General features: G+C 43.4%; 1 protein-coding gene across 3 annotated transcripts; it reads left to right on the plus strand.

Moving 5' to 3' along the window:
- The first annotated feature begins 160 nt into the window (after window positions 1–160).
- Window positions 161–23,472, plus strand: MRPL9 (mitochondrial ribosomal protein L9). Of its 3 annotated transcripts, XM_008575145.1 has the most exons (8): window positions 162–1,134; window positions 1,334–1,490; window positions 1,971–2,095; window positions 2,314–2,364; window positions 3,944–4,045; window positions 4,514–4,597; window positions 22,979–23,089; window positions 23,360–23,472. In XM_008575145.1, exons 1-8 carry the CDS (start codon window positions 985–987, stop codon window positions 23,390–23,392), a joined length of 813 nt encoding a protein of 270 aa, XP_008573367.1. In that variant the 5' UTR covers window positions 162–984; the 3' UTR covers window positions 23,393–23,472. The 3 variants fall into 3 exon arrangements, with proteins under 3 accessions (XP_008573366.1, XP_008573367.1, XP_008573368.1); XM_008575144.1 differs by having other exon boundaries at window positions 161–1,134; window positions 22,979–23,472; XM_008575146.1 differs by lacking the exons at window positions 22,979–23,089; window positions 23,360–23,472 and adding an exon at window positions 4,722–5,264 and having other exon boundaries at window positions 171–1,134.
- Window positions 23,473–23,592: the final 120 nt, after the last annotated feature.

The following is a 23,592-nucleotide window of genomic DNA, read 5'->3' on the forward strand; positions in this document are numbered from 1 at the left end:
GAGAAGTCTAGGATGGAGATAAAAATTTGGAAGTCATTGGTATGTATGTAGTATTGTAAGCCACGAGACTGGATGAGATCAAGAATGTATACTGAGAAGAGTAAAGGTCCAAAGACTGAGTCCTGGGGGCACTCTAAGAAGTGGGGACAGAAGGAAAAATCAGCAAAGGAGTGTGTGAAGAAGACTAGTGAATTAGGAAGAAAACAAAACTGGTGTCCTGGAAGCCAAGTAAAGAAAGTATATTTAGGAGGAGCGACTACTCATTAGTCTAAGGGCCAAATATTATGCATTGGGCATCTTTAATCTCCTCTGTCAAACAGACCCTCTTTCAGCCCATTTTAGTGGTTTTCTCTCCAGTACTAAGACCCTCCACAGAGAGAACTGTCTGAGCCCTACCATAGTTTCTGTTCTCTTGTGGACTTAGAATTCTTTAAATATTAGTTTAAATACTGCAGTGTAATGAATAAGGGTTAGACTCCTGGGGTCGACAGAATTTTCCAAAGGATCCCATCCTATCACTTTGAGGTAGATTTAAAGTAAGGAAAAGAGCAGCATCCTTCTTCCTTCAGTATCTAGTTATCATAGAATGTCAGAATTAGAAGTAACCTCAGGCAGCAGCTAGGGCTAAACCAAAGCCCCCATTTTAAAGATAAAGTGAAACCAAGTGGAAGACAGTGTCTTTTCGGTGTCAGTCCACCTAACAATCAGTATCTGTCAATGATTATGGGCGTCCCTCCCCCCGCCTGAAAATAAAATGAGAGGAGTGAGGAAAATGCTGAATCATGAAACATTTATCTCAGTTCTCTTATCTCACGGCCTTGGTGACGCCGTGAAGCCGCCGTCCAACCCGTCCCCGCTCTTCCCCTCACCTCAGCCCAGACCAAAGCCGTTCCGGCTCAGGCGCGGTGTGGGCAGCCCCGGTGAGGGCCTTTCTGCCGCCGGGCGCCCGGGTCCTTCATCAGGTCTCCCTTTGTGCCCGCGAACATGGCGGCGGCCACGGTTGCAGCCCCGGGCCGAGCTCTGCGAGCGGGCGCTGAGCGGCTGCTGAGAGGAGGAGTCTGCGAGCTGCTTCGGCCCCGACGTGAAGGGGGCACCCCCGGCCTGGAGCGTGACTTCAGCCTCTCTCAAAATCGGGTGAGGGCCGGATCTGGGTTATGGGGTCCTTGACCCTGATAGGGCTCTTTACTCCCGAGTATTGTTCCTGGGGCCGCGTTGAGACCGGAAGGGGCCTGCCCGGGGGCAGCGGGCCTTCTCTGTGGTGCCGGCGGCCGTAGCCGGGGGAGGAGAGTGTTTTCCGTGGACTCTTGCTCAACGTTTCTTTCCTGGCCGCCAGGGTACGGTCATCGTGGAGCGCTGGTGGAAGGTGCCACTGGCCGGGGAGGGCAGGAAGCCGCGCCTGCAACGGCGACACCGCGTCTATAAGCTGGTGGAGGACACGAAACACCGGCCAAAAGACAATCTGGAGCTCATCCTCACTCAGTCTGTGGAGGGTAAGGCACAGCCGAGGTACTTCATCTCAGGCGGGTCCTGTTTGGCATCAACTTTTTCCTGCTGTTTGCCGTGCTTTCTCTACTTTGTGGAAATAAGCAGTTCTGTATGTGAGAAGAGTAAGCCATAAAAAGTACTGTGATCGTAAGACTGACCTCCGAATTGGAAATGAAAACACCAGGGCAGCAACGTCATTAACGATGTGTGGGGAGACAGGCCTGATAGTTTGTCCCACAAATACTGAAATCCTCTGATGGGACAATTCTTCACTCTATACAGAGAATACCAAGTTTCTGTATCAGGTTGTGAAGAAACTAATTAGCAGTTTCTTAATTGTTGTTCCTAGTGAGTATGAGTTAACATTTCTTTTAGAAAGAATAAGCACTGGGAGAAAATAAGAGTGTTGCTTCTCTTTTTGATCATCTTTTCTTAGTGACTTCTAGATAGTGCTAATCCAGTGTCTCTGTTGTTCTCATTGGCAGAACTTGGAGTCCGGGGTGACCTGATCTCAGTGAAGAAATCTGTGGGCCGTAATCACCTCCTGCCTCAGGGACTGGCTGTATATGCATCCCCTGAAAACAAGAAGCTCTTTGAAAAGGAGAAATCGGTGAGCTCAAAGAAGTACAGGGGGACTTGAAGGGATAAAACTTTAGAATTTTCTCTAGCAATTTTCTTACTTTTGATATTTAATTTGAAAGTGAAGTAAGGGCTTAGAAGTACAAGAATCCAAAAGCTGAGCATATGCCCAGCATAGTAAGAGTTTGGTATTACTAAAATGGGCTCATTTTTCTTTTACTTATTTTCATCTTTAATTTTCTTTTCCAGCTGAGACAAGAAGGAAAATTAGAGAAGATCCAGACCAAGGCAGGTGAGGCGGTGAGTAGAAACATACAAAGTCTTTATTTATTGGTCACTTACAGGAGTTACCAATCTCTTCCGGAGAGTCTCCCTGGTATCCTTTAAGTCTTCTGATTGAAGACACAAGGGTGGGAGAAAGGGGAAGTGTTATGGCTGCCCCACATAATTGGTATGGAGATCTCTGGAGATCCTGACCTGTTCGGTGAAATCTTCTAGCTTATTGAAGGAGGCCCCAATCTGGTCATCAGGGGACCCATGGAAAAGTGTGAAATAAGGGCTATGCCTTCAGGGATATTTACAGCCAAGTTGGAGAGAACATAGACACATTAGAAGTTGATCAGGGGGCCAGCCCGGTGGCACACTGCTACAGTGCGCCACTTGGGAGCGCGGCAGCACTCCCGCCGAGGGTTTGGATCCCACATACAGACCGGTTCCCGCTCACTGGCTGAGAGAGGTGCGGGCGCGACACCGAGGGTTGCAATCCCGTTGCCGGTCCCGGTCCGGTACGGGCGCGACACTGAGGGTTGCGATCCGTTGCCAGACACGAAAAAGACAAAAAAAAAAAAAAAAAAAAAAGTTGATCAGTAAACTCAAGGCAGTAAACTATAACAGTGCCATGGGCCATAATGGGTTTTGTGGAGGCCTTTTTTCCCAATGGGATTGAATTAGGCTTTGTATGATTAATAGGCATTGGATATGCTGGGAGGATGGGAAAAGTGTACTTAAGGGAGAAAAAGGCTGGTGGGTTAGCTCAGTTGGTTAGAGCACAGCCTTGTAAAACCAAGGTCAAGGGTTTGGATCCCCTTACTGGCCAGCTGCCAGAAAGGGTGGGGGGGAGGAGAAGTATAAGTAGAAATTAACATATTTTAACACAGAAAGTAGGCCAGTCTAACTAAAGCAGAGGATTTATATACTGTTATAGTAGAAAACATATGGCTGGAAAGAGGATTGGGGCAAGAATTGCAGAACATCTTGAATCCTCAGCTAACTAATTTATACTTCATTCTGTAAACAGGGAGAAAACATTAATGGGGTGTGGGTGGGATTGAAACGCCAGAAGTATAGAGTTAAAAAAGTCTATGAAAGGGCCGAACCCGTGGCTCACTCGGGAGAGTGCGGAGCTGGGAGCGCAGCGACGCTGGGAGCGCCAAGGCTGCAGGTTCGGATCCTATATAGGGATGGCCGGTGCGCTCACTGGCTGAGCGTGGTGCAGGCGACGCCAAGCCAAGGGTTCCGATCCCCTTACCGGTCACAAAAAATTTTTTTAAAAAATGTCTATGAAAGTCGTCCCATCCTGAGATATACTGATGTCTCTCATTGATTATTCTAACTTAGACCTGGCCTGTTTCTCCTCATTTAGGAACAGCAAGGTATAGGTGACATCCTCCTACAAAGTATTTCTGAAATATCTTTCTACAGGATCAGCCTTGAGACAATAAGAATGTTCTGTCTTTCCCATTCATCTTCTCAGTTGTCTTGGCTATGAGGCAGAAATTATGTCCTTTTCCTGAACTCTCAGACCTTGTGACTTTTGCTAACATGTTTCCTCTCCTTTGACTCCAACTCTAACCCAGCCCCTATTTATAATTCCTTTCAGACAGTGAAATTTCTGAGAAGCTGTCACCTGGAGGTGGGGATGAAGAACAATGTCAAATGGGAACTGAACCCTGAAATAGTTGCCCGCCACTTCCTCAAGAATGTGAGTGTTCCCAAACACCACTATACCCCTGAGGGTGGAAACAGGATCATTCAGCTGAAGTTAGGGGTAGTATTCTTGGTTTGTAGGAGTGTGGGAATGATATGGCTAAAAGACTAAGGATGGTCACAAAGAATTTAAAGACAGACAGGAAAAGGTGGTGGTTTCCATTTATTTTCTCTCTAGCTAGGAAAAACCTGGGGATATGTGACTCGCTGGAGAATTGTTAGGTTTGTGGATTAAGGATTTTAAGCCCTGTCTCTCTTTGTGAATCCATCTCCCTTTCTGAGAAATTAGGACTGAGTTTCTTTGCTACCATCTATGGAGATCTGTGTCCTCCCATGGGATCAGCCAGAGTAAACTCCCCAGTTGTATTCATACCTGTACAGGAAATTCTAGAACCCCCTTTATGAGGTTATCTAGAGTGGCAGCCATGAAAACAGAATTTGTTTTGGTTGTGATTTTTTGCAGCTTGGTGTTGTGGTTGCCCCACACGCATTAAAGTTACCAGAAGGGCCTATCACACGGTGGGGCGAGTACTGGTGTGAGGTGACGGTGAGTGTTTTCACATACTTCTTTTCTGACTGAGAGGAGAATCAGGGTGGAAAACTGGGATTGAGTGGTGTTAGCCTTTATCTGCCTGACTGATCTCTGAGGATTCCTGTTGTTTTGTGTTCAGGTAAATGGGCTTGACACTGTGAGAGTGCCTATGTCTGTGGTGAACTTTGAGAGGCCCAAAACTAAAAGATACAAGTACTGGTTAGCCCAGCAAGCTGCCAAGAGCATGGCCCCCACCAGCTCCCAGGAGATCTGAACCTGCTCTCTCTTAAAGATAAGCAAAGCAGAATCAGAAGAGCAGTGGAACAAAAATAGGCCAGCACTCTGATCCCAATCCCAGCACTGACCAAATATGGAATTTTAGAGAACATATAGAGACATCAGACTGAACTGCATATACATGTTGAATTCTTCATATTTGCCATTTCCATCTTCAACTGTCATGATATCCAGCCTTATTGGGGCAGTCCTGCTCAACAAGTACCAGATTTGATAAGCTGGATATCAGTGGACTGAAACAGTGCAGATTCTGTTTCGCCTCTCTCTCCATTGGAGTTCATTGGAACAGAAGGAAGAGCTAGCCATTGTCTCCAGTACTTGGCTTATTCTCATCATCCAAACAGAACATTTGTATCTCAAGCAAAAATAAAGAGGTTGTGTTCTTTTTAGGTGTTGTTTACTGGACTTGAGTAGACTGGGGACAGGACATCCAAGTGGGATGTCCTCTTAAGCCACTGAGGTTTGCTGCCCAAAAGGAATGAAGAAGAATACATTAGTAGGCTACATCCCACAATTGCTATGAGCACATTACTCTGAACAAGGTAATTATGTTTTTGGTCTTAAAACTTACTCTCATTAGATATATTGATAAAGTCATCTATGTGAATAAGCACAACAGATTCTACTTCTCTAAGAGGACCTAAATAAGAGTAATTGTTGAAGAAATTGAAGCTGGGATGAAAGAAGCTCAAAAAGGGAACTTCTCTATTGTTTCTTGAACCAGCTCCTAAAATTCCGAAAAGAAGATACCTTGATTTCCAGACCAAAGTTAAAACATGGAGCTAGTCTTTAGGTAATTCTAGAATAGATGTCTTGATGGGAGATGAGGAAAGTAGATAGTTCTGCATAAGCTCAGGGACCATTAGTAGAAAAAAGAACATCCATTAACAGGTGGATTGTGCCAGGGTCCTGTAAATATAATGTGAGGCCATGCAATTTAAGGAGGTAAAAATGGGATCATTGACTCGTTTGCTGTCCTTACCAGGAGCTCAGAGAGATTGGTTTCTGTCATCCTATTTGAACTCACCTACCACTCTGAACCAATTAAGCACTTTCATCCCATCCCAACTAACAAGAGGTCTGTTATCAGTATTGGTACTGATCACTGTACCCAACTTCACACTTGTCAGAATTCCGTAATTCAGGTCTGGCACTGGTACTATTTGAAATTTGCCATCTTAATGATCCACATCCCTACTCTCCTTGAAATGGAAGGCTTATTTAACACAGCATCTTTCAGTATCACTACCACCACCACCACCATCACGAAGCTCTTTGAAATTGTCAGAGAACAGGCACATTTCACACAGCTAATCTCAAAAAGTGTTTAAATACTTGCCATAGGTCGAGTTCTTGGCAAAAACACTGAAGCTGGATATTTGTGTGCAGGAAGTTTATTGGGTCAACACCTGTGGGAGAATGAAGGAAGCAGTATTGGGTAGAGGGAGAAGGTGAGCTGATGCAGTCTCAACAAAGGCCTCAGCTGATCCCCCAGGGAGCTCAAACTAGGATGGCTATGCAGGTGCCCCAATGTCCACCACTTGTACTGCTCAGATCCATTTGCTTTATAAGTTCTGGAATGATTCCTCCAAGATTTTGATGGGTCTCTTTTTCCTGGGAAAACTTAGGAAAGTCTAAGACAGACCTGCACAACCACTGCTGCTGTAGCTGGTATTCCTCTCCTTCCTCTATTACCCATTCTAGATTCCTTCCCCAACCCCGTCAGACTTGCACTTCTGCCAGTCCAGGTGGGTTACCTGATGAAGTACCTAGCCAACATGCCCTTCTCTGGCCATCACTGCACTTGTTCATTTATTATCAAAATTGGGCAAGGGCACGTCTAGGCCAGCAATGGAACCAGCCAACACCCGGGATCCTGGGTCAGGGGCCAGGCCAGCCCTGCCCCTGCCCACAACCAGATCTTAGAATGTACCTATTAACCACATGTGTTTCTTTGAGGTATGTGACTTACCTGCTCATATCCTTCACCAAGTGTCTGCTTAGATTTTTCTAATTCATTTTTAAGAGTTCTTTTTGCAGTAGAGAAGTTAATCTGTGTGTGTGTAAAAAAAAAAAAAAAAGAAAGAAAAAGAAAGAAAATAGAATAGTGGTCACCAGAGGCTGAGAGGGGTGAGGGTGGGGAGAAGATTGGGATAGACTAATGGGGACAAAACTATGCTATCTACCCTAAGTGAATCATTGTGCAGTATATGCGTGTATTGAAACAACATTGTATCCCACAAAAATAAATTTTTTTAAGAAATTGGGCAAGGGATGGAAGCTGAGATTAGCAGCTGTGTGGCCTCAAGTTCTCTTCAGCCTAGCTCTGCACCTAGGCTCCAGCCTACAAGAGCCCAGGAAGGGGAGACCTGGCAAAGAGCAGCTCCTTAGTGGCCCCTGGGTCTGAAGGAGGGACAGGGTGGGGGGAGTGAAATGGAGAGACAGCTGGAGTGATCAATGAGAGCAAAGACCACACCTGGGACCAGAACCAAATTAGTCTAGAGCTAGCAGGGCCTTGTGCTCATCTGAGCAAGCTCCTAAAACTCTCACTTTCTCTGTCCATAAAATGGGTGTGATAAATAAGAAAAGATACACAGAACCAAAGCCCAAGGTAAATGTCCAAAAATTGAAAAGAAAAAAAAAAAAAGGGCAAGGGAGAAACAAGATACTTAAGTGGATGACCTGAGTGCCAGATATAGTCTTCCTTGTCCCCATTGTGTAACAGCAGCCTTGATGATCAGGGTCAGTTTCTCTTGCTGGGATAGTGACTCCTTTCCTTACCTCCTTGTCTCTTGGTAGTGATCTGAAATAATCTGGTGACAGCCAGCCATAGCTTAAAGTTTAATGAGACTCTTGGTGTGTCCACTGGTGGAAATACTCCCCTTCTAAGAAACAGGACTTCTAAACCCTAAGAGCCTAGAGTTGGGATAGGAGGCATAGATTCCCCAACTGGGAATGGGGGGCTGCTCCTACGTCCACCCCTTGTTTCCCAGATGTATTTTACACAGGGATACAGCACTATATGATGGCTATTGATCAGGGTGTATACTGCATCCTGGAGGATGGTGCCTCATTCTTACAGGGTATCATCTCCAAGCTGGTGCCTCAGCTGTACCTTTAACAGGCCATTCCATCACTATCAGGGGGGCAGCTTCTAGGTAGTATGGTATGTGGTTAGGAGATCCCATGGTTGTGTACCCAGTGCTGTACCTCCTTGCTATAAAATGGGTCTCTTGATCCAATGCAATGTTATGCAAGACCTCATACCAATGGACCAACATTATGTGAGCCCTTGGATGGTGGCGCTGGACTGAGGCATTGAAGGCAGGAAAGGCAAATCCATACCCATAACATACATCAATTCCTAGTTGAGATGGAACACTTCCCCTTCCAGGGTAGCAAGGATACAATGTAATCAACCTACCACCATGTGGCTGGATAGTTTCCTTTAGGAATGGTGACATAGGATAAGTGTTGGTCTCTGTTGCTAGCAAGTTGGACATCCACAGCAACAGTGATCAGCCTTGCTGAGTCCATGATGTTGGGCCCATGCATAGCTTCCACCATGGCTCCTCCATTCATACACTCATTTTGCCAGCATTGGGGTGCCAACAACAAAGGCTGGCTAACATCATTTGGCTGTCATTCAGTCTGCTTGGTTGGTTGGTGCTTTTTCTGTGGTGGATATCCTTAGGTGGGCATTAACATGCAATGCAAAGACCATTACACTTTATACCCATTCTCAGGTACACTACGTGCCTATTCCCTAGACTTCCTTGTGTTTAATCTTCCAATTTTTCTTCTTTCAGGCTCTTGATCAACCAGCCAAGTCATTCACCATTGCCCATAAGTCTATATATATTCTCACTTCAGGGAGGTGCACAGGCCATCTCTAAGTGGGGCCATAGTGCAGCCACAGTCTATTTTCAGCTTACTTCCACCTACTGAAACAACCCATACATCAACCAGGCTCAGCCATTTTCCTCTCTGTCATTAATCATGAGGGATCCCCCAACCCTTGTGGCTGCAGATGTAAACGGAGGTAGAAGCAACAGTGCAACAGTGAGCAACAGGGCAACAGTGAGCAACGGGGCGTCTGATCACCTGCTTATGCAGCTTACTTTTGCCTTCTGTCCCTGATTGTGGCCAATTCTATAAAACCACTTCATCTTATGAAGGATTGCTGCTAGACCTATGCAACCTCTCTTATGGGTCTGACAGAACCCAGGTTATAATAGGCATTTCTGGCTGCATGGTCACTTGATGTCCCATGGGCAAGGACTTTTTCTCAACTAGGATTCAATAGCATGTGAGGAGCTATTTTTTGGAAGATGTATAATACTTTGTTTCAGATGGCATGGCCTTGCACCTGAACTGAGGGTTCTATGTGTGACTTCCTATTGGGGCTTTCCATAAACAGCATGTGGTATTTTTCCATTACTGACACCTCTAATGTGGTATCTTGTGGACCAAGCAGCAGGACCACTTGTACCACAGTCTTGACCTGTTATTGAGGCTTTTCCTTCTCTGGGCCCCACTCAAAACTGACAGCTTTTTGTGTCAGTTGATATTTGGGTCAGAGAAGTATTCCCAAGCATGGAGTATGCTCTCTATAGACCTGAAGAGGTTTACCAGGCATTGTGTTCCCTCCTTAGTGGTGAGAGGTGTGAGATGCAAAATTCTCCTTTACTTTGGAGGGAATGTTCTGGCATGCTTTACACCACTGGACTTCTAAAAACTTCACTGATAAGGCATGATCCTGAATATTTGTAGGGTTTGTGTACCATCATTTAAAGAACATTTATCCTACCAAGGCCTCTAATGTACTTGCCATTTCTTGTGCATCCTGTACATTACCATGATCTCATCAATATAGTAATAGAATGTCCTATGGGATGTCCAAATGGTCCAGGTCCCTTCAGACTATATTATGACAGAGAGTAGGAGAGTTTACATGGCCAAGGGACAAGACTGTAAATGCCTATTATTGCTCATCTCAATATTGAAAGCAAACTTTTATTATCTTCCTTTCTTATAGAGATAGAAAAAAAATGCATTGCTCAGATCAATACGTACCATGTACCTGAGAGTGTGTTAATCTTCTCTAGCAAAGACACCACATTTGGGACACAGTGGATAGAATTAGAATTACTTGTTGATTGAGATTTCAGTAATCCACTGTCATTCTCCAGGATCTGTCTGGTTTGGACAGGGGCCAGACGGGTGAATTAAATGGCAATAGGAGGAGGACCACCATCCCTGCATCCTTTAGGTCTTCAAGAGGGGCACTAATGTGGTATTTTTTATTTATTATCTTGGTCTGGAATGGTGGAGGCAGTTTCAGGGGCTTTATGTTGGCCTTTCTCACTGATAGCTCCTACCTCACAGAACAAAAAAGCAATGTGGTAGTTCTGCCAACTGTCAAATATATCCATTACAATTATCCTTTAAGAACTGGTAAAATAACCACTAGGTAGGTCTGTGAGCCCAGCAGACCCACTGAGGGCCAGACCTGGGCATGAAATATGTTTATTACCTAGCCCCATACACAGCCTCTGTAACAGAGGGTTCTAATGCAGCTTCCGATCCAGGATTATCAATATCAAAAAGGACTCTGTATCCAACAGTTCTTGAAATGTTTGAATATTCCTCTTTCTACAGTGTGTGTTATGTAAATAAAAGTCATAAGTTCCAGTGGGATAAGACTGAAGGAATTATTACTTGTCATAGTGTGTGAGGGTCCTTTCTCCTAGAGACGTAGCCCCTTTAATCAATTGTTTCCAGCTGAAAATATGGCTCAAGAAGACTTCTGATTCCATCCATGAGGGAATTACAGTTACAGAAATTGCCCTCCAACTATAAACAACTATAAAACCAGACAAAATTATAAAAGAAATATGTATAGACATTGAAAGGCAGGTCATAAAGAACTGTAACTGAGAAAAGTGAAACAAATGAGGTGAGCCCAATGATTGCCTCAGCTTACTAACTAGAGGTAATTTCCTACACTACACTATTAGGTAGTGCAGAGAGGGGAACACAAACAGAGCCAGCAGTCCCACTGAGTGGAGAAGACAGAGATTAGAGTTGGTGGGGGATGAATTGGCTAGAAATGGAAAGGAAGAACACTGGAGTTGAGGGAATGACACTGAGAGTGTTGGAGATCTACAGAGGAGCCCTCTGATCTTCAGCTGAATACTGCTGTGTACATGCATGGGGTGAGATCCCATGAGGCTAGGGGTAAAAAAAGCACCAGAAAGTGGTATGCCAAACAATTCTCAGAGATCACACAAGATCAGAAATATTTTGTTTGTGTTCCTGGAGCTAGAATTAATAGATCTTATTATGCACAGGGCATCAGAGAGAGACTTCAAAAGAATTCAGTAGTGAACACTAGAATAAAGGCTACTCTGGACCTGCAGTGCAGAGCTTGAGAGCAAGCCTTGAAATGATCAAACTGATACCAAGCATGCCAGAATCAAGTCCAACACTCATTAAAGAAATGCGACAAAATCTAACACAGAACAAAGTAAAATCCCAATGTCTGACATCCAAGTAAATATTACCATAAAAAGAAACATAAAAGAAATAAGAAAATGTTACCCAGAACCAGGAGAAACAGTCCCAAAAGTGTCAGAGATAGTTGATTTAGCAGATAGGATGTTTAAAAAGCTATAAATATGCCTCATATGCTTAAGAAGGTAAAGGAAATGAAATTAGACCATATCTCATTCCATATATAAAATCAACTGAAAATGGATTAAAGACATAAACATAAGATGTGAAACTGTAAAATTACTAGAAGAAAACATAGGGGCAAAGCTCCACGACATTGGGCTGGGCAATTACTTTTGGCCATGACCTGAAAAGCACAGGCAACAAAAGCAAAACTAGACAAACAGAATTACATCAAAGTAAAAAGCTTCTGCACAGCAAAAGCAACAATTAACAGTGAAGAAACAGCTTATGCAATGGGAGAAAATATTTACAAACCATTCATCTGACCTTCTGTCTCCACCTGGCAGCAATGAAGTGACATCTCCTCTCATGACAAAACAGTGTCAAAGTTAACTAAAACAGAAGTTTTAAATTAAAATCCAAAGTCTTATATTACAAAAATGTCCAATTTCCAATAAAAAAAATCTCATCAAGAATCTGGGTGATCTCAAACTAAGTGAAAAAAAGACAATAAATGTCAACACTGAGATGTCAGCACTGAGATGACAGAGATATTGGAATTATCTGACATTTTAAGGCAGTCAGGTTAAAATACATCAACAAGCAATTAGGGGGGCCGGCCCGGTGGCGCACTGCGATAGTGCGCCACTTGGGAAGCGCGGCGGCGCTCCTGCCGAGGGTTCGGATCCCACATGCAGACCGGTTCCCGCTCACTGGCTGAGCGAGGCACGGGAACAGCACCGAGGGTTGCGATCCCGTTGCCGGTCCCGTCCCGGTCCGGTGCGGGGGCAACACTGAGGGTTGCGATCCGTTGCCGGACATGGAAAAAGACAAAAAAAAAAAAAAAAAGCAATTAGGAACACATTTGAAACAAGGGAAAATAATAGCAAGCTTCAGCAAAGAAATAAAAGGTGTAAAGAAGAACCAAATGGAAATATTAGAACTATAAAGTACAATAACCAAAATGAAAATCTCAGTGGATAGGCTCAGCAGCAGAATGAAGAGGACAGAGGAAAGAATCAGCAAATTGGAAGATAGAATAATAGAAATTACTCAGTATGAACAATGCAGAGAAAATAGACTGAAAAAAATAAAGACTCAGGGATCTTTTTTTTTCTTCAGAAAACAACAACAACAACAACAAAAACAGAGCTGAAAAAGTACACAAAGAAATAATGGCTGAAAACTTCCCAAGTTTATCAAGAGACATAAGCATACTGATTCAAGAAGCTGAGCAAACCCCAAGCAAGATAAGACCAAAGAAATCCATGCCAAGACATTATAGTTAGATTTCTGAAATTTAAAGACAGAAAAAAATCTTGAAAATGATATCTTACCTATAAGAGAAAAACAATTCTAATGATAGTGGATTTCTCATCAGAAACCACAGAGGCCATAGGAAGTGGTATAATATTTTCCAAGTGCTGAAAGAAAAGAACTGTCAACCCAGAATTCTATATTCAGAAAAAATATCCTCCAGGAATGAAGGGAAAATTAAGACATTCTCAGATGAAGGAAAACTAAGAGAGTTTATCACCAGTAGACCTACTCTAAAAGAATGACTAAAGAAAGCTCTCTAAACAGAAATGAAACAATTTAAAAAAAAAAGAAATTTTGGAACATTAGGAAGGAAGAAAAAACACAGCAATAAATATGGGTAATATCGACAGGCTTTCCTTTTCCTCTTGAGCTTTCTAAGTTATGTTTGAAAGTGGAAGCAAAAATTATAACACTGAATTAGTTCTAAAGGTATGTAGAGGAAATATTTTTTTTAATTACAAATGGGAGAAGAAACAAGAAAAAAGAGGTAGGGTTCCCATACTTCATTCAAACTGGTAAAATGATGATGACAGTAGGCTGTAATAAGTTATGTGTATATAATATAACACCAAGACCAACCAATAAAAAGGCTATACAAAGAGATATACTCAATAACACTACAGACAGATCAAAATGAATTCTAAAAAATGTTCAAGTAATCCTCAGGAAGGCAGGAAAAAGAAAACAGAAACAAAATCAGAACAAACTAAAGCAAAAATAAAATGGCAGACTTAAGCTCTATACCAATAAGTACATTAAGACTGGCAGAGTGAACTAAATCATAACTCACCTATATGCTTTCTACAGGAAACTCACTTTAAATATAGTGATGTAGGTAGGTTGAAAGTAACAGAATGGGGAAAGTTATACCATTCAAACATTAATCAAAGGAAAATGGAACCGATATATTGATATCAGATAAAGTAGACTTTAGGGCAAAGAAAACTATCAGAAAATTGTCATTATATAATGATAAAAGGGTCAATCCATAAAAAAAAAAATAGCAATCCTAAGTGTACATGCAACAAATAAAAGGGCTGAAAAACATGTTATGTAAAAATTAATTGAATTTAAAATAGAAACATGCAAATCCACAGTTACATTTGGAGACATCAGCACCCCACTCTCAACAACTGATAGAACAACTAGACAGAAAATAAGCAAGGATACAGAAGAACTCAACAACAGCATCAACCAACGGGACCCAATTGATATTTATAGAACACTCTACCCAACGACAGCAGAATACACTTTTTTTATGTTCCCACAAAACATACTAGGTAGACCATAGGCTAAACCATAAAACAAATCTCAATGACTTAAGAAGGACTATTATGACTCGAAGGACATCATAAAGAAAAAAAAGGACTGAATCATACAGAGTGTGTTCTGTGACCACCATGGAATCAAACTAGAAATGAATAATAAAAAGATAGGAAGAAAACCTCCAAATATTTTAAAAAACTAAACGCACCATGGGTCAAAGAAGTCTCAAGTAAAATTTTTTAAAATACCACACAACCAGCACTGCAAGAAATTCTTAAGGGAGTTTTTCATCTGGAATCTAAATAATGATGACCACTATCACAAATACACAAGAAAGAGCAAAACCCACCATTAAAACAAAAATGCCAGCGAGAAAGAGAAAGAATGTAAATCATGCCACCTTCAATTACCAACTAACGTTGAAGAAGAGAAATAAAAGGGGAAGCAGTAATCAAAAGATATTTAAATCATCTAAACAAAAAGCAATTAAATGACAGGAATTAAACAATACCTGTCAATAACTACCCTAAATGTGAATGAATTAAACTACCATTCAAAAGACACAGACTGACTGATTGGATTGAAAAGCTAGACCCAAGTATATGCTGTCTTCAAGAGACCCACCTCACCTATAGAGACACACACAGACTAAAGTGAAGGGATGGGAAAAGATATATCATGCAAATGGAAACCAAAAATGAGCAGGAGTAGCTATTCTTATATCAGACAAAAGAGACTTTAAACCAAAAAACATAAAAAGACAAAGAAGGCCACTATATAATGACAAAAGGATCTATCCAGCTAGAAGACATAACAATCATAAATATATATGCACCCAATACTGGAGCACCCAGATATATAAAGCAAACACTCTTAGACCTAAAGAGAGAAATAGGCCCTATTATGTTAATAGTGGGTGATCTGAACACCCCTCTCTCAGTATGGGACAGATATTCCAGGCAACAAATCAACAAAGAGACACAGGATTTAATCTAGACCAACTGGACCTGGCAGATATATACAGAACATTTCACCCAACAGCTAAAGAATATGCTTTCTTCTCATCAGCTCATGGAACAGCCTCCAGGATAGACCACATATTAGGTCACAAATCTAGTCTCAGCAAATTTTAAAAAACTGAAATCATTCCAAGTATCTTTTCAGACCACAATTGACTAAAATGGGAAATTAATAATAAGCAAAACTCTGGAATATATACAAATACATGGAAACTAAACAACAGGGTCCTGAATGACCTATTGGTCCAAGAAGAAATTAAACAGGAAATCAAAAAATTTCTTGAAACTGATGAAAATAAAGACACATCATACCAAAACCTGTGGGATCCTGCAAAAGCAGTACTAAGAGGCAAATTTATTGCAATAAATGAAAGAATTAGAAGATTTCAAATAAATGACCTAACACTATGCCTCTAAGAACTTGAAAAACAACAACAATCCAATTCTAAAGGTAGTAGGTGGAAAGAAATAATTAAGATCAGAGCATAACTAAATGAAATAGAGACCCAAAACACAGTAGGAAAGATCAACAAAACAAAAAGTTGTTTTTTTTGAGAAGATAAATAAAATAGACAAACCATTAGCTAGGTTAACAAAAAAACGAAAAGAGAAGACCCAAATAACAAAAATCAGAAATGAAAAGGGAGACATTACAACCGATACCACAGAAATATGAAGAATCATTAGAGACTAATATAAACAACTGTATGACAACAAATATGAAAACCTGGAAGATACTGATAAGTTTCTAGACACATACAAACTACCCAGACTGAACCAAGAAGAGAGAGAAAACCTGAGCAGACCAATAACAAGCAACAAGATTGAAGTGGTAATCAGCAATCTTCCAACAAAGAAATGTCCAGGTCCAGATGGCTTTACAGCTGAATTCTATCAAACGTTTAAAGACATATTAATACCAATTCTCCTCAAACTATTCCAAAAAATTGAAACAGAAGCTACTCTCCCAAACTCATTCTATGAAGCCAACATAACTCTGATACCAAAACCAGATAAAGACACAACAACAAAAAAAATTACAGGCCAATATCCTTGATGAACATAGATGCAAAAATCTTCAACAAAATATTAGCAATCAGAATACAGCAACACAATAAAAAAATTATACACCATGATCAAGTGGGATTCATCTCAGGGATGCAAGGATGGTTCAACATATGAAAGTCATAAATGTGATACATCATATCAACAAACTCAAGGGCAAAAACCAAATGATTATCTCAATAGATAAATATATCTCAATAGAAAAAGCATTTGACAAAATTCAACATCTCTTCATGATAAAGACTCTCAATAAATTAAGTATAGAAGGAAAGTATCTTAACACAATAAAAGCCATCTATGACAAGCCCACCGCCAGTATCATTCTGAGTGGGGAGAAACTGGGGGCTTTTCCCTTAAGAACAGGAACAAGACAAGGATACCCACTCTCCCCACTTCTATTTAACATAGTACTAGAGGTACTAGTCAGACCAATCAGGCAAGAGAAAGAAGTAAAGGGCATCCAGATTGGAAAAGATGAAGTCAAACTGTCCCTATTTGCAGATGACATGATACTATATATAGAAAAACCTAAAGGCTCTATCAAAAAATTCCTAGAGCTGGTTAATAATTTCTGTAACATTGCAGGATACAACATAAATGCCCCAAATCAGTTACATTTATATACTCAAATAATGAACTAACAGAAAGAGAAATAAAGAAAGTAAGCCCAGAGTCTGGTCAAGATGGTGGAATAGATGGTCCCCAGCATCACTCTCTCCCACAAACCAACCAATTTACAACTATAGAAATGTAACAACAGCCAAGCTGGGGCTTCTGGAGCTCAGGGGAAGAGGAGAAAAGACCTACGGAGTTCACAAAGGTGAGAGAAACCACAATGAGAGAAAGAAAAAACTGCTCCAAGTGTTTTGGGCCATGGCTGCTTTAAGCCTGGAGCTGCTGAGCACATGGAGCAGGAGCCAGCAGAAACCACAGCTGTGCCCTTCAGATGGAGTTACTTGGAGGCAGCAGGGGAGAAGAGAGCATTGGTGGCCCCCAGGACAGCAAGACCACTAATAGGGTTCCTGTGGACCCAATGCAAGAGCAAGGAGCCAGAACAGCTGAAAAAGGGGAGCCATTCAGAGGCCAGTGAGTCAACACAAGGGACTGGCACAGGGCTCATCCCATGGGAAGTGTTTGGAGCACAGGCGGTGGGGGAGACAGGTCCATTGGGAGAATACTGGGACACAGCAAGGACAGCTGGTCTGCCCCCCAATCAGTGCAGGGCCACTGAGAGGAGACTGGTCAGGAATGCAGAATTGCATGGGGTGCAGTTTTATGAAAAAACTCCAGCCCAGATCGAGTTTCTACACAAACCAGGTGCACCAGGTCTCCGGAGAGCCAGAAGTACCTATAAGGTCAACCATTAAATCCTGAGCTGCACAAAAAGCCTTCCCTAGGGAAACAGCAGCAAAGAAGCAATTTACCTCAACTGCACAGCTCAAGTACTGGTTCCCACAGGAAATTCCCCCATTTTAGAAGTGAGCAAAGGACAAAAAATTAGTTCCAGCCCAGGCACACCACCAGTGCCTCGTGTCCCCGCCCGGAGGCCCAGGGTATGGAGCCAAGGACCAGAACCCCCCCCCCCGCCCACACCCAGGCACACCGCCAGCACCTCGGGGCCCAGGCATGGAGGCAGGGACCAGACCCCCCCTGCCCACACCCAGTCATACCACCAGAGCCTCAGGGCCCTGCCCTGGGGCCCAGGGCATGGAGCTAGGGACCAGACTCCCTGCCCACAACCAGGCACACCACCAACGCCAAGGAGCATGCCAAAAATATCACATCCATGTGGGTGGCCCACCACAGTAATCATGGCTGCCGCGAAAGCGGCTAGACGCCACAACCACCATGCAGATGGTCTGTCAGCCACTGGAGTGTACTGACGCAAGAAAAGTCACCAGCAGAAACCAAAGAAAAGAAGAGGATGTCTCTCACCACAAAGCACATTCCAGAGTGACAGAAGAAGCATCTGCTCTACGGTAATACTGGGGAACCTGAACACACCTCTCAGCATTGGACAGATCATCTAGGCAACAAATCAACAGAATAACCATTACTCTTTCAGAAAGAGAGAAGAAATCTAGGGTAATTAGAGGGGGATGGGGAGAGATTGGACAAGGGGCATAAAGAATAAGTAAATTTGTAACAATATATATGCTAGTAATATTGATTTGGTCAACATATGTCGACGTTGATCCCCCAAAACATGTATAATCAACTATGATTCAATAAAAATTTTTAGAAAAAGAAAAAGAAAAAAGAAAGAAGTAGACCCACACAAATATGCCCAACTTTTTTTTTGCAAAGGTACCAATGCAACTCAATGGAGGGTTTCCTCCTCTCTTCTTCCTGCTGACTCTTCCTTGCAGGCCTAGAACAGGCTTTCTCCAAGTGAAATGTCAATTCTACAGTCATCCCAGGAGAGGGCAGTAGAGGCCAGCCCAGCTAGACTCAGAATGCCCTGCTTTCTGGACGCTGCCTTTCCCTCCCAGCCTGTGAGCACGGTAATATTGAAGCAACCCTTACTGCGAGCCTGTGTGAGAGCTACCACTTCAGTTTTGAGGACATGGAACCCACACAAGAGAGGCTGCTGTAGATCACTTAGTGGCAAAGCCAGGTCTGCCTCTAGCCCCCTTATTAGCTCATGTGTTTGCTCTCTTGATATCAGGTCCAATCTGAGTAGCAATTCCAAGAAGCTCCTCTTTTAGCCTAATAGATCAGAGATGAAAATGTCAGATCACTGGATACTGAAGCATCTCCCATTACAAGAGCCCACCCTTGACCCTGCTTCCCTTTCTAACTACTGCCCTTCCTCCATTTTCCTCTCACAGCCATGCTCCTAGAAAGCTGTCTCCAGGGGCAGTGTGTATCAAATTTCCACAGCCTTATCTCACAATTGCTACTAATTCCACTGCAGTCTGACTTCAGCCTACCCACCAAAGCTATTCATATTGATATCACACATCACACATTTGCAAATTCACTGGAAACCTTTTGGTCTAAATTCATCCCCCATTTTCCCTACACCTACCTACTTCCCCTCTGTATTAGTGAATGATCCCATCACCCCACTCCCTGCCCATGCAAGAAACATGGGAAGACACTCCAGAATCAACACCTTCTCTTAGAGCTCCACTGCATTCAAATCTCTAGTCTTGTCAATTCCTCCTCCTAAATGTCTTAAATTCATCTCCTATTTTCATGCCACTGCACAGGTCAGGGCCTTGTCCTGCAGTTCAGTCCTCCAACTGCCCATGCCTCCACGCACCCATGCAGTCACTCAGCACATGTGTCCTGAGCAAGCTGCCTGGGCCAGACTGCTGGGACTGCTGGCCAGGGAGTGATGAACAGCACTGACAAGGCCTGATCTCACTCATTCTTGGGGCCACAGACAACAACAAAATAAACAAGACAATACCAGACAGTGATAGGTGCTATGAAGAAAACACAGAGGGTGATGTGATGGAAAACAGCTGGGGAAAAATATTATTTTAATTAAATATTTTTAAATGTCTGGGGGAGTCTACTTTAGTTGGATCACTAGGAAAGGACAGTCTGAGACAGTGACAAGAAGCTATCTAGGGAACTGTTGGTGTGCCGCCTAAATGCTCGATTTCCCAGCCTCCTTTAAAGAGGGGGCATGTACACAGTTCTGGCCAGTGAGATGCTAGTGACAGGCACGTGGGGAGGAGGGGGTGTTCTGGGGAAACTTTCCTTTCCTGAAAAGAAAGACAAGTATCACTGGCACAGTCCCTTCCTGGTCTCCTTGCTCCTCTGACCATAAGGGAAAATAAGAAAATTCCACAGATGCAGGCCCTGAACCAACACAAGCAGTTGCCACCTCCAGACTCACTATGTGAGAAAAGCGAGCCCTATTGGTTTAAGCTACTTTTGCTGGGGTTTTCTCTTCTTTTCAGCACAGGGTATCTCAGCTTAGACAACTAGGCATGTGAAGATCTGAGGAAGAGAAATCAGGCAGAGTTCAGAGGCCCTAAGGTGGGAACTACGCTGGCATGTTTGAGGAACAGAGAAAAGAGCAGCGTGGCTGGAGCACACTGAGGTGGGAGGGAAAGAGAAAATAAAGTCTGAGAGGTGGAGGGGGTCTTGCAAAGCTTTGTATCCCCTGGAGAGCCATCTGGATTTTATTTTAGGTTCATAGGAGACCACTGAAGGGTTTTAGGCAGGAGAGTGACATACTCTGATTTAGGTTTCTTAAAAGCTCATTCTAGCTATTACATGGAGAATGAAGCAGGGAGTGCAGGTGAGGCAGACACTGCTTTGGGGCTGTCCCGACAGCTATTCCCAATCTCCTTTTGCTCCCTTTCCTGGTCTCTGTTGAGCTTGGGATGACCCACATGACCCTGGTCTGGCCTGTGAGACACAGATGGGGAGGACTCCCAAGAAAGCTTTTCTTTTCTGATAAAAAGGGATGGAGTCAGCTGATATGGCTCTCTGCCCTTCTCCGTGCCCGAAACACAGAAATGACACCTGGGATGCAGGAGCCTTCCTACAACCATGAGGTGACAGGCTAAAGCTAAAAGAGCGAAAAGACAGAAAAAGCCTGGTTTGGGTACCTGTTGACATTGAACTTTTGTATCTTGCCTACCACCAGACTTCATATTAGGTGAGAAAAAAAAAAAAAAAAAACATTTGTTTAAGCCACTACAAATCAAATTGGGTTTCCTGTTACTTGCAGCTAAATACATTCTTAACTGATAGTGAACAGGAGAGTCAGCAAAGAGACTGGGTACGAAGTGACTGAAGAGGTGCAGGTGAGAAATGGTGGGTTGGATGACTGTGGTTGTCTCCCTACAGCCCTTTCCATTTCCAGTCTTAGTCTCCTGTAATTTGTCTTCCACACCATCACACTTTTTTTTTTTTTTTTTTCCGTGTCCGGCAACGAACTGCAACCCTCAGTGTCCCGCCCGTACCGGACTGGGACCGGAAACGGTATCGCAACCCTCGGTGCTGCGCCCACCCCTCGCTCAGCCAGTGAGCGGGAACCGGTCTGCATGTGGGATCCGAACCCTCGGCGGGAGCGCCGCCGCGCTTCCCAAGCGGCGCACTGTAGCAGTGCGCCACCGGGCCGGCCCCACTATCACACTTTCTAAATGCAAATCCCTTCGTGAATTCCTCATGGCTTAAAATTTTTCACAGGTTCTCCATGGCTTATGTGATAAAAATCTAACCTCCTTTGCCTAGTCCATAGTGCCTGCTGTGATTTGTCCCACCGTCCTTGGCATCTCCTCTCACTACGCCTAACCTTGCACCTTCCACACCTCCCCCACACCAGCACTGTCCATTCTGTGTCTCTAATCCAAACAACCCTGAGAGGTGGGCACTGCCAGTATTATCTTATAGATGAGAAACCTAATGCTCAAGGAACTTAGGTGACTTGGCCAAGACCACACATCTAGTAAGTGGTGGATCAGGATTTAAACTCTTGTTTGATTTCAAAACAAGAGATTCACCATTCTCACTTGCCAAGAAGTCTGAAGGTAGGTGATTGCTGTGCTAGTCACATGCTCAGAGATGCCTTCAGGGCTCACGAGTCTTCGATCTTTAGAGGACTGGCTTTCACCCCACACTTGTTACTTCATCCTAAGATGGCTGCTCATGTAGACACTGCATTCAGGTCCAAACCAGAAAGAAAGGGAGGGCTACACCAGCTTAATCTGTCACCTCTCTCCCTCTTTTGTTAAGAAAGCAAAAACTTTCCTAGAATCCCCAGCACCCCTTCCCTACAGTTCATGGACACATGGCTGCCCCGGCTGCAAGGAAGGCTGGGAAATCAGGGCATGTCACTGTTACGGCTGGCCTAGATCAAACATGATCAACTACCTGGGCTGAGCCCACTGCTGCCCTCAACAAACCTGGAGTTCTGTTAGCAAGGAAGAGTAATAAGAACGAGCAGATGACAGACAGTCTGACACCACCTTCCTGCTCAGCAGAACAGAAGCACCCGAGGTGCTCTGACCACTTCACACCTCTCCCCAGGTCTGCCTGGTAAACCCTTTCTTATCCGTCACATGCTGGTTTCCATGAGGCGCAACTGAAATGTGATTGCTCATTCAGTTACTCTTGTATTCATTCTCTCTACACATGCTTTCTGAGCACTTGCTATTTGTCAGACACTGCTAGGAGCCAGAAATTCAGTAGTGAACAAGTTAGTCCTTTAGGTCTAGTCCCTGACCTCACAGAGTTTTCAGTCTAATAGGTGAGATATTCAGACAGGTGAGGTTATGGGAGAAAAGTTGTCCATCTTCCCAGACCATAAACTGTGTGGCAAGACTGTCTGTCCTCTTATCCCCAGAACCTAGCACAGCATCTCACTAAAAGTAGACTCACTATGACTATGTGTTAAATTCATTCTTTACTTACGTAGGCTTTAAAATGTATTTTAAACGTATACATTTTTTTAAAATGCATTTCTATCAAGAAACTCCCCAAGAATGAAGCACTGTAATCTCGTATTAAATCATGCACTCAAGCATCTGGAAAACCACTTTGCTCTCTCCCCACATTGTTGCAGGTCTCTTTTCCCAGGAAGGGTTCTAAGAGTATTTTTTGCTGAAGGCCTCATTTGGATTTTCTAAAGGATGTCTCATTGTCAGTGCCGTACCTGCCAAAGTGTGACTCTGAAAGCACTTAAAAATAACTCCTCGGATTGCTGTTCAATCCCGTAGCTTATTATGTGTCGTTTCAGTAGTTCTTTAAATGCCCTGTTTTGCTGCCCTCTCTACTACTGCAGGTGATGGCAGCTGGAAACAAGTCAGGCAGAGACGAGGGAAATAAAAATAATACAACCCCTGCTTTGGTCTGTGCTTCTGTTGCCACGGTGATGTTGACAAGTGACACACAGGTGAGAGGTTCTTCATACAGTGGAGCCAGTGCATTGTGGAGGCCAGAGGGGTAAGGACATAAACACGAAAGACCCCCAATCCCCAAAGGCCTGGAAAGGCCCACTCCCCGGCCTCTTAGGTGAAAATCAAATGGATGGGCAGCTTGTTCCTAAAACTCCTCGAGAACAAAGCCCACACCCTCCCTGAGTCACGTTAGGCTCATGTTTTACAATATTCATGACCCTGAATACGGTTTCTATGTCTAATCTCCTACTCTCTTGTCCTTCCAGCCCAATTCCTTACTATTGCTTCTATGGAAGTAAAAGTTAATCATCAGCTTTCACTCTGCATAGTAACCCAGGAGGTAAGATAAAGAAAAAATAAAAACTGCAGCTGAAGTGTGGACTTGCTTGTTTCTACACAACCACAACCAGCTGTGGTCCTCTCAGGGTCCCCAGCCCTGTTCTCTGCACCAATCATGGCTCTGGGGGTGAATGGCTGGAGTGGAAACATCCCACTGACC

Source organism: Galeopterus variegatus, unplaced genomic scaffold (genome assembly GCF_000696425.1).
Source record: "Galeopterus variegatus unplaced genomic scaffold, G_variegatus-3.0.2 Scaffold1148, whole genome shotgun sequence".
In the NCBI taxonomy this organism is placed as follows: domain Eukaryota; kingdom Metazoa; phylum Chordata; class Mammalia; order Dermoptera; family Cynocephalidae; genus Galeopterus; species Galeopterus variegatus.